The sequence below is a fragment of the Camelus ferus genome, chromosome 12, assembly GCF_009834535.1.
Source record: "Camelus ferus isolate YT-003-E chromosome 12, BCGSAC_Cfer_1.0, whole genome shotgun sequence".
Taxonomy (NCBI): domain Eukaryota; kingdom Metazoa; phylum Chordata; class Mammalia; order Artiodactyla; family Camelidae; genus Camelus; species Camelus ferus.
The window spans coordinates 7,046,835-7,057,944 of record NC_045707.1 but is presented as its reverse complement, the minus strand read 5'-3'; the positions used below and the strand labels follow the sequence as shown (position 1 = coordinate 7,057,944).

Here is an 11,110-nt window from a genome sequence, read left to right as displayed (position 1 = left end):
CTTCACACCTACTGCGTGCCAAGGTCTCTGCTGAACACTCGACACACGTTAGGTTTCGTCATTCCTGTCCCCATCTGGAGGTTAAGAAATCAGGCCTGAGGGTTGGGGTTTGCCTCACACCTGCCTGAGCCCACAAGAAGCTCCCTCCTGGAGCCAGAAAGAAGGGCATGATTGGACCTGGTCCCTATCCTCTGGTGGTTTGTGTCCCCATCTGTAAAGTGGGTGAGTGAATAGATCAGTGATTCTCCACCCTCTCAGACCTGACACCATTTGAAAATAACATTTATAACAGCCCCTTTATTCTCCTGAAGGAAATTCACAGGTGATAATCATCTACCTATACAGAATTGTTAAAAATCAACACAAAGCTTCAACTACATTATAAAAGAGCAAGAAAACAAAGGAATTTACAAAATGATGCGCATTTCAGCATGTAAATGCTGAGCCCAAGCTCCCCCAGAAGTGGGGATCGGGAGTTTGCCCAGGTGCAGGATGGAGCATGGAGCCCGCCTCCTGGCTCTGCTGCCAGGGGTGCGGGTTTTCCCAGGCCGGGCACAATTGTTGGTTAGTTTCCAAGCAAGGCACGACCCAACTCCTTGGCTACAGTGCAGCTGCATTGCTAGCAATTCCATGTTTGTTCACACCGGGCAAAAAGTCCTGTGTGTTCATGCAAAGTGGAGCGAAGATGATTCAGAGAATCGGGACGGGCCCCTCCCACCTGGGAAAGTCGCGGGCGTTGGAAGAACCAGCAGGACCGCCCCACCCAGTCCCATTCTCCACGTGACCGGATCCAGACAACCAAACGCGACCACACAGAGCTCCAAAATGCCCCTCGTGGAGGGCCACCCCGCTGACAATCACAGAATTAAATGACGTCAGTTAATGAGCCTATTATTGTGGTAGTTTAAATTATTTAAATGACCTATTTACACTTCAGTTTTTTCGTGTGGAGGAGCCACAGGGCCTTAACTCCTGTGGTCCTGGCCCCTTCCTGGTTCCTCGGCACCTGCCCTCAGCTGTCCAGCTGGCGGGGCCCTCCCTTCCTTGTTGCTGGTCTCCGCGTTCCTGCCCGCACGTCTGGGAGGGAGGAGTTAGGTCTGGTTTTACAGCTGAGAAAAGGCAGGCCAGCCAGCATCCAATCACAGCCGCGCAGGGGGACCTGGATTCCCCTCCTGTCTGGTGCCCAATCCCAGAAGCTCTGGCTTTACCAGCTCGTTTCTCCACGGACCTTCTGACGCCAGATTTTTTTGTGTGTGCTGTGTTCTGTCAAGAGTACATAACTCCACTCGCGGTGCTAGACTTAGAAAATAGTAACAGTAGTAACTCATAGGGCACTTAGTCCATGCTTGGCACTGTTCTAAAGGCGTCGCTTGTATTTTTTGATTGATTCGACAAATATTTATTGAACACTTACCTCATGCCAGGGTCAAGTGCTGGAGGCTAGAACTGCATCAATGAAAAGGCAACCCCACGTATCCAACACTTGTTTTAACCCTCGCAAAGGCTTTGTGTTATTTGCCCCGCTTTACAAATCAGGAAGACGTGTGACCCCCGGGACGTGAGCCAAGAGACCCTCCAGCTTCCCTCTCCCCTGCCCTCCGTGAGCACCAATTACAAGCCTTCTGTGTGCAGCCGGGAGCCGCATGTCTATTTCTCGCCTACAAACAAGCGGTTGGCATTTTACCCTAGCTGCAGAACTAAAATTAGGAGTAGTGGGGTAAGGTCGCCAACTCCAGGTTTGACACACTTTCCTACATAAAGGTACTCAGCAAAGTCAGCGGGCTCATTGCACAGAGCCACGAGTTCTTGCAACTGCTCAGGGAACTCTACAGCCGCCAGCCGAATAACTGTATGACTCGTACCTCAGCTTTTCCAGCTTAGTCTAATAACGACCCACTACCTCCCGCCTACCCCCACCTGATCAGTCTACTTTTCAGTAGCAAAGGGACGGGCAGATCGCAACTCCCAGGCATCCCGCAAAGTAGGCGGGTCACCTTAGGGGCAACCTTTACCCGCTCAAAAATTCGTCTCACATTAGCAGTGAGGATTCGGGCGTCACCCCGAATCGTTATTTTCCTTACTCATAAGTTTAAGGCATAAACAGGTGTTTCATGTTACTTCCTTGGTAATGAATCCCATTCTCGTTTCCCATACGGTGAGTATCAAAGTTGACCAGAGAACTGAGAACCTCGTTCCTTTGAAGTTTATCTTTCTCAGTAATTTTCTTATGTCGCTTTTCATTTTATGTGTTCATGGGGGAGCCTGGGGAACGGTAGGGCTACGACCCGCTGTATGCAGATAAGTAGCAGGCGTCGCAAGGGCTCACGGAGGGAACCCCGCCCCTTCCGGTCTTTGCTCGGTCGGATTTGTCGCGAGAGTTCGCGGAACGCCGGAAGCCGCTAGTTGCTCCGTAGCGGCCGAAGGGGCGGGCTCGAGGGCTGAGGGACCCCTAAGCTGCTCGCGGCTCCCTCAGCGGTGCAAGATGGCGGACATCTCCCTGGACGAGCTAATCCGGAAGCGTGGGGCTGCGGCGAAGGGGCGGTAAGCGGTCCTTTCTCCCTTCAGAGTTCAGGCTCCGAGTCCTAGCGGGGCTCGGGGCGGAGGAGGGAGCGGCCCGGGCTCGACGCGGAGGGCCGTCTGCGCCCGCCCCCTGCCGCAGCAGCGCTCCTCATTGGCCCGGCCGCCGCCTCCGCCGCGGGCCGGGCCGCCCGACCGCCCACTGGCTGCAGGCGCCGTCGTTCCAGCGGGCCAGGGGTGGCCGTGGGGCCGCTGCGGGCGGCCGGGCCAGGCTGCCGGGCTTGAGGGAGCTGCCCGGGGGGCGCCCCACGGGGCCCGGAGCTGCCGCCGCGGAGGGGACGGACTGCCCCCACGGCCCGGCGTCCATAGGGTCTCCCCAGCGCAGCCCCTCGTCTGAGGAGACTCGCCACTGCTCCATGATCTCAGCGCAGCCCTAGAGTTAGAACGAATAAAGTTTCGTGGGGAAGTGACTTGCTCACGCTCTCCCGGTCTGTTTACTGCCTAAGCCAAGCCCCAAACCCAGACCTTTAGTTTCCAAATCCCGCACCCGGTTCCCCTCTCCGGGCTACCACTATTGACACTCGCCTCCCTTTGTGTGGCGTTTCGGGTTCTCTACGCGCTTTCCTGCACACGCTGCCTCATTTTCTCTTTTCGCAATCTCGTCGGCCGGCCGTTTTACAGATGAGGAGCTTGAGGCTGGGAGAGGTGGAGTGACTTGCCCGAAGCCACGGAGAGCTGATATCGGGGCTGATTGCACTTTTTGAGTTGGATAAGTTGGCCTCAGGCTTAGGCAGAAAAACAGGTGGGACGGGCTGGAGGTTGGCTGTTTCTTGATGGTTCTCAGAGAAGACTGGTCTGTATCTGGGTGAGGAACTGCAGAGATGATTTGCAGTTATATGCTCCAAACTTCCTCTGGACCCTCAAATATGGTTAGTCATTTCCAGCCTTTAGGCGCTCCAGTTCACCTGTATGAAAAAGTGGGGACTGTGACCAATAGTTTTCTAGCACACATTAAGATAGTTCAAATGTCCTTGTAAACAGCCAGACTGTAAGATGTTAAATACTGTTTTCTCAGACAGTTGTTCACTTAGCAGATGTTTATTAATACCTCCTGTGTGCCTGTGGCTAGAAAATAGATTCCCTTACTGTCTGAAATGTATCCCCCACACATCCACCACAACTGCCCCTGCCACCACATCGTGCACCAGTCGGCACTTCGCCTGGCTTCTGGTTTGTAATAGGCACGCAGTATTCATTTACTTTGCTATTATCTGTGAGTAGTTCTCCCCTAAGTCTTCTCTCTAGTAACTGATGTGGATGGAATTGGTGCTGGGTCCTCCTGTCACATCTAAGCCCGTCCAGGTTTCACAGGTTTCTGGACAGTTACTGAATGAGCCACCTTCCCAGGACATGCACATCCTGCAGCCACTCACTGCTCAGTTCCCGACTGCAGGCAGTCTGTACTGTCTGTTGAATCTGTACTTTTTTGACGTTGTGTGCAGAGTCTTTTGTTGGGCATTGGGTATAAATGTAGGGAAGGGAGGATATATGGATCCCTGGAAAGAGCAGGGACTGTACAGCCAGGCAGGCCTCATTGTTGGGTTCTGTACCTCCCTGGCTAGATGACTTCTGAGCTGGGCAGTTTCCTCATTTGTAAAAATGGTTCCTGGTAGGTGGTTGAGAGGATTAAATATGAGAGGAATAGAAGCCCAAATCCCTCCCCCTTGGGGACATAATAGGTAAGCATCAGGTCCTAGAGTCAGACTGCCAAGTTTCAATCCCTGCTTCTCCCATTTTCCATATGATCTTATGAAAGTTACTTAACAGTTCCCTGCCTCTTTTTCCTTATTTATAAAACATGAATCATATTTACTTCATTAGGCATTGTCAGGACTAAGTGGATTAAAGTATCTAAAGTACATTCAAAAAGCATCTGATGGGTACTAAGTGCTTAATAGATGTTAGCTATCATAATCATCATCATTATTGAAAGCTTTTAAGTAGAAAAGTAATGTCCAATCTTTAGTGTGAGAGTATTGCTTTGGTATCATGTGAAGATTGGATTGGGGGAAAGTGCAGGGAAGGAGACTAGTGTAGAAGAAACTGGATTGCATGCTGTGTTTGGGCTAAACCTGCTGGAAACTTGCATCGCCAACAAAGAGAAAAACTAAATTGGGGAGAGGGGTACCTGTCAAGAACTGTGAAAGGTCTGAACAAATTTCAGTGAACAAATGTCATTTCCTACATTAAATAAATGCATGCTTCCTAGAATAAATCTCCTTACAAGGAACTTTGCATGGGTGTCCCAGGAAGGACTTTGTGCTTAATAATTTAGGAGGAACCTGTGACCATCTCAGAAAACTTCTTTTTCTCCTCTTAGTGGAAATAGCAAAAGACTCAGCCTGTAGCGGTGTAAATAACCTCTTCCCACAGGTCATCGTGGAATGTGCTTGTTCTTCAGCGCAGCCATTCTGTTTTGTGTTCATCACACCATATCAGAAAGGTGTTATCATTATTGCCTGGCCCCCAATTATTCGTCAAAAGATTCCTTGAAAATTAGAAATCAGGAGAAAATTAGATAAGATGGGGATGATTTTATGATACTTCATATAGTTCATGGTAAGGTGCTTCCCTTCCCCACACATAGAACATTGCTAGTGACTTCAGTTGTTGAAGACCCACAGATGACTCTCCCCAGGGCAGCACTGGGTACCAGCTGCAGTATGGGCCTGCCCCATTTCTTCCTTTAGATGTGAAAGCATCACTGATTTGGCTAGTTGAGGCACCCCTTCTTTGGTTTGCTTAGTTTAACCTTCAGAGGATGACTGTCTGTCCACTGCTTCCTTGTAATTAGATGAAGGTGACAGGAAGCTTCAGTGAGAAAGTTGGGCCTTGAGTAGCTGGAGGTGAGCAGCTCTGGGCCAGATGCTTATCTGGAAAGTCCTTGGAGCCATGGGGAGAGGAGGTAAGGGGACTTTTCAGTTTAGGCCAGGGCTCTGGTCCTGGTACTCACTGCTGGTTTCTTTATTGAAATCAGGTACAGGAAATTAGTCCTGGAACAGAGAGGAGGGAAATGAGTTGTTACATTAGCTTGGAAGGAAGAATCACAATTTAAAATGAGGCATCTGCACAAGACTCTCTTGGAGGGCAAAGGAATAATGTCTTGTTTTTCCTTATGCCTCTGAAGCACCTAATTCAGAACTGACCCTCAATAATAGTTAGAACTAAACTATGTTTTCTCCCTATAGAGATAGCCTCAACATACACTTTATAACCTAAAGACCCCATGGATTAAAATCCACTTTAGATAATCCGGGGCCTGCCTTGTGGGCCTGAATCCTTTGGACTGGACATCTGTCCAGAGCCAGCTGTCTCTCTGCCTTCCACAAGCAGATCCAAGAGAGTGAGGGATTCCTAGCCCTCCCTGGTCATCATGTGTATGCTAGGCTCCACTGGGCTGCTTGCCCTCTGGTCCACACTACTTACTTCCAGGACCTGCTGGAGTACCTGGTGAGGGTCTGAAAGCCGTGCACAGTTGTATTGTTTCAGGTGTGACGGGGCAGGGCAGTTAAGAGACTTGCTCAAAACCTCCCTCTCTCCCCCTCCCAAACATTTACTGAGGCCAAAAGTGCAGCATGTATTTCAGGAACATAAGAGAGTCTGTAGTGGGAGGGGAGGCTGCAAGCAGAGGGGGCCAGACTAGGGGTTGGACTTTGTTAGGGAGCCCTTAGCAGTTCTTGGAGCAGGAGGGTAACATAATTGGCTCTATGTTTTAAAGACCTGCCCCTAGCAGGAGTGTTTATTTGAAAAATTCCTGATGACTAATGCCTGCCTTATAACCAGTACTGCTGCCTGCTGGGATGAATAGCTGTCTTTTCATGCAAGGAGAAGGGCAATGATTATAAAAAGCCTGAACACTGAACCCCCTAAAGCTGCTCAGGAAAGGAAACTGGTGTAACCAGGGAGCTGAGTGTATGGAACTGAGGGAAAATAGCTTACCTGTGCTGCTGCATCCACAACTGTATCACCTCCCTCCCCAAAACGTACCTTTTGTGCTGTTCAAATAGATAAAAGTACCAGCACGAGGCATCTTGGTGGTCTTCCTTGCCAGATAAGCAGTGTGGTGTGTGAATACACTGTCTGCCGTCCTTGGTGTGTGTGCTCACCCTCTGGTCACTAGAGGGTGCACTATGTCCCTGGATATGACTGGAGTCCTAATTTTTTTCCTCACTCTGGGCACAGTACTCACCCTTCCTTAACTCTTGGAGTTCTCTTCTTTATTTTTGACCCATACTTGATTTATTGGTGTTTTAACCAGGTATAGGGAAGTTCGAATCCAGCCTTCACCATTACAGCTCTGAGATTTGAGATAGTTATTCTCCTTGAATAACTTAAATCTTAGTTTCTTTATAAAATGTGGTTAATAACCTAATTCTCTGAGTTGTGAGGGTTAAAGGAGGTGTGTCAGAGTTTATGGATCTATAGTAGGTGCTCAAAACTGTTAGTTGAGATCACCTTCTTTGTAAAATCTTTCATTAACCCCGATAGCCAGTTGTCCCTCATGTGGTCATGGTAGACTTCTGAAACTCTCAATACAACACTTCAGACAGCCATTACAGATTATCAGGAGGGAAATTGTTGAGAAATATGAACACATTAAGGTTGCAGAGGCATAATCTCCCCTGCCTCTCCTACAAACGTGTACTCTTCAGGCCCAGTTGGAATGAACCAGAAAACTTTTGAATTTTCCCGTTTCTCCAATCTCTGTTTGGAGATGTGAAATTTGTTTTCAAGAATCTCATTGTTCCTTTAGTTATTCAAACTAATTGCTTTCAATAGCTTTCTCTCCCCCTACCCACCCCTACCCCTTGGCAGTAATGTTCAGGTGCTTGAATGGCGATAAAAGAAATTGGGTAACTTAACTTTTTGAAAGCATAATTGATGCTGTGGAGTCTAGATTTGCCCAATTTTATGATTTTATAAAATTATGGTTTATCACATGGTAATATCATCCCACTTCCTTTAATTATAAATACTGGTAACCTTTGGTACCCTGGTGATGGGAGGAAGTAGGATTTGGAGAAGGCAGATGAAGATAGGAAGTCTTCGTTCAGGACAGGCTCAGGTTTAGATTAGGCTGTGTCTGACCTCTGCTGTGTGGTAGAAATGGTCGTCAATGAAGTCTTCCACTGTCAGTGTTTATGCAGCCTGGTTCCCTTTGTACCTGTTCCCTGGTTCCCTAGTGGTTTGATGACTAGAAAAGTTCCTTTAACATTTGTTGTAAAGCTGGTTTGATGGTGCTGAATTCTTTTAGCTTTCATTTATCTGTGAAGCTTTTGATTTCTCCATCAAATCTGAATGAGAGCCTTGCTGGTAGAGTATTCTTAGTTGTAAGTTTTTCCCTTTTATCACTTACCGTGTCACTCCCTTCTGTCCTGTAGAGTTTCTGCTGAAAAATTAGCTAATAACCTTATGGGAGTTCCCTTGTATGTTACTTGTTGCTTTTCTCTCGCTGATTTAAAATTTTTCTCCTTACTCTTAATTTTTGTCAATTTGATTAGTATATTCCTTGGTGTGTTCCTCTTTGGGGTGATCCTGTGTGGAATTCTGCGCTTCCTGGACTTGGGTGACTGTTTCCTTTCTCAAGTTATGGAAGTTTTTGGTTATTATCTCTTCAAAATTTTTCTCAAGTCCTTTCCCTCTCTTTTCTCTTTCTGGGACCCCATAATGTGAATATTAGTGCTCTTCATGTTGTCCCAGAGGTCTCTTAAACTAGCCTCATTTCTTTTCATTCTTTTTTTCTTTTTTCTGTTCCTCAGTCGTGATTTCCACTAATCTGTCTTCTAGCTCACTGATCCATTCTTCTGCCTCATTTAGTGTGTTCTTGGTTCCTTCTAGTGTGTTATTCATTAAGTAATTTTATTCTTCAACTCTGTTTGGGTATTCTTTATATTTTCCAACTCTTTGCTAAAAGCTTCGCTCTGTGCATCTATACTCTTCTTGAGTTCTCTGAACATCTTCGCCATTATTTCTTTGAACTTCTTGGATGAATTGCCTATCTCCTCATCACTTATTTCTTCTTCTGGGATTTTATCTAGTGCCTTGGCCTGGGAGATATTCCTCTGCCATCTCATATTGTCTGTCTTTCTCTTTGTATTTTTAGATAGGTTAGTTATGTTTCTTGACCTTGGAGAGGTGGCCCTCTGTGGGAGATGTCCTATGTGTCCCAGCAGTACCCTCCTCTCTTGTCCCCCAAGGGCCAGGGTCCAGTATAGAGTCTGGCCTGTGTTTGTGGATTCCTTCCACAGGCTTTGGGATTGTTGTTTTCTTACTTCTGGTATCTGCTCCCTGGTGGATGAGGCTGGACTGGAGGCTTATGCAGGATTCCTGGCGTAAAGAGTCAGTGCCTGCCCACTGCTGGGCGAAGCTTGGTCCTGGCCCTCTGGTGGGTAGGGCCTTGTCTAGAGGTGTTTGTGGCTCAGGAAGTCTGCTAATGGGTGGGGCTGTGTTTCCACTCAGTATGTTGTTTAGCCTGAGGCTTCCCAGCCCTTAAGCCTGCAGGCTGTTGGGTGGGGTTATGTCTTGGTGCTAGTGATCCAGTCAAGATTTCAGCCTCCAGGAAATCTCCTGTAGATGAACACTTACGGAATGTCTGCCACCACCTTTTATGTCCCCTGGGTGAGCCGCAGCCGTCTCCTGCCTTCCCAGGAGAACTTCCAAAACCAGCAGGCAGGTGTGGCCCAGGTTCCTATGAAATCACTGCCTCTGTCCTTGGACCTGGTGCACATGTTTCTGTGTACGCTTTCCAAGAGACTGAAGTCTGTTTCCCACAGTCCCATGGGGTTGCTGGAGCTAAGCTCCACTGGCCTTCAAAACCAGATGTTCTGGGGTCTCCTCCTCCCAATGCCGGAACCCTGGGCTGAGGAGCCTGACGTGGGGCTCAGAGCTCTCATTCCTGTGTGAGGGCCTCTGTGACTTAATTATTCCTCAGCTTGTGGAACGCCCACTTGGGAGTATGGGGCCGAGCATGCCCCTCCAACAATCCCCCTGTAGTTCCCTGTTTATGTTTCCAGTTGAAGATCCTTTTTAGCTGGGTTCCAATCTTTTTTTTGATGGTTGTTTAGCAGTCAGTTATGGTTTTGTTGTAGTCGCAAGGAGAGGCATGCTCGTGGTCCTGCTACTCCGCCATCTTGACCAGAAAAATCCTGGTTCCCTTTGTAATGCCCACTCAGTCGGAGACCAGCTGCTTTCTCTTCTAGGAGACCTTTCCTAAAGTACCTGAAGCTCCTGCAGCTCGGGGCCAGCAAGATCCTTGTGGGTCCCTCTCTTAGGGTAAGGCCAGGGTGGCCCTGTGCCATGGCTGTGTGGGTGCCCCTCTCTCAGCTGGGAGAGTGATTGTTGGCCAGGATCCTAGCAGGGCACTGGGCCAGTTGATGAGGGCTGGGTGGTAGACTGCCCTTGCAGAGGCCATCTTCTCCAGAAGCCCTTCTAGGGCAGCCATCCCTTCTGTCTTACCTCCTGGGCCTGGAGTAGGAAGGAGGGAAGCTTGGGACCTGTTATAATGGACTCTGCAGTCTGGGATCCAGTCCCAGCCATGCCGCTAGCTCTTTGATTTGGTTTCTCCTCTCTAAGATGGAAGTGATGGCAGCTAATCTCAGAGATTGTGGGCCTAAAAGGAGAATGTTAGGAACCCTGCAGGGTCCCTGACATAGCTGGAGCCCAGGACCAGAAAGCTCTCTGAGCCTTTGTCATTCCCCTGGGGCAGTGTTGACTTGGGCGTGAAGAGGTAGGGTGTATCCCTGGGGAGCTCTTAGTCCAGTGGGAAGTGCTGGCTTGTAAACAAATCACTGTGTTGCTACATGGTAAGTGCCTTAATAGAAGTTTTGTCCAGTGTCCTCCCTCCAGGAGGGAGCCTTCAGCTGTGGAAGTGATAGGGGAGAAGTGAAGGAATGCTCTTGAGGGTGGGGAAATAGGGAAAGCTTAAGTGTCTCCCCCCTCCCCCACCCCACACCCCAGCTGCAAGAGCAAAGAAGCTGCAAGCTGTGGGCTCTAGGGACACTTGCCACATTTCATCCGCTTGGGATGCCCTTTGACGTGGCTCTTTCCAGACTCCCTGGGCCACCTCTCAGCTCTCCCACAGCCCCACAGACTTGGGCCCTTCCTCTCCTAGAGCAGGAGTATGCTGATTATTTGGTTATCTGTATGGCCCCTCCCCCGCACCCCACCGGTTGTTTCTAGGCCTGTTCCTCGCCATGCTCTTTTTGGTACCCATAGCCTCTGCCTTCAGAGGGTTCCAGTGCTTGATGAGTGAAGGATTTCATCTAGAATGCTTTCCATTAACTGGTTTTACCTGGATAAGGATGGTAAATGTTGATCAAAATCTTTTTCCCCATTTTATGAGTAGGCCGTCAACAGTAGCTCTTGGTCTGAACTGACAGCTTGTTGCTTTTCTTTGATGGGCATCATCGACATGTAGGGAGTTGAAACCAACAACGAAAAATAAACAGCGGGGGCACCTCACCTGCCAGTTGGTCCTGGGAGTAGAATTGTTATGAAGTTCATGTTATTCCATCCACCAATACCACAGCCTCTC

At 48.7% G+C, this 11,110-nt stretch overlaps 1 protein-coding gene and 1 non-coding gene across 2 annotated transcripts in view; one reads left to right on the top strand and one right to left on the bottom strand.

Annotated features, from left to right (window-relative positions):
- Positions 1–1,948: 1,948 nt before the first annotated feature.
- LOC116667847 lies at positions 1,949–2,098 on the bottom strand. The gene has a single exon (XR_004324902.1). It is a non-coding gene; the product is annotated as a U12 minor spliceosomal RNA (small nuclear RNA).
- Positions 2,099–2,383: 285 nt separating this feature from the next.
- POLDIP3 (DNA polymerase delta interacting protein 3) overlaps positions 2,384–11,110 on the top strand; it is a 29,382-nt gene continuing 20,655 nt past the window's right edge. Inside the window, exon 1 of the mRNA XM_032492357.1 lies at positions 2,384–2,541. Coding sequence (XP_032348248.1) covers positions 2,483–2,541 — 59 coding nt within the window. The 5' untranslated portion in view covers positions 2,384–2,482. The remainder of the gene's footprint in view (positions 2,542–11,110) is intronic.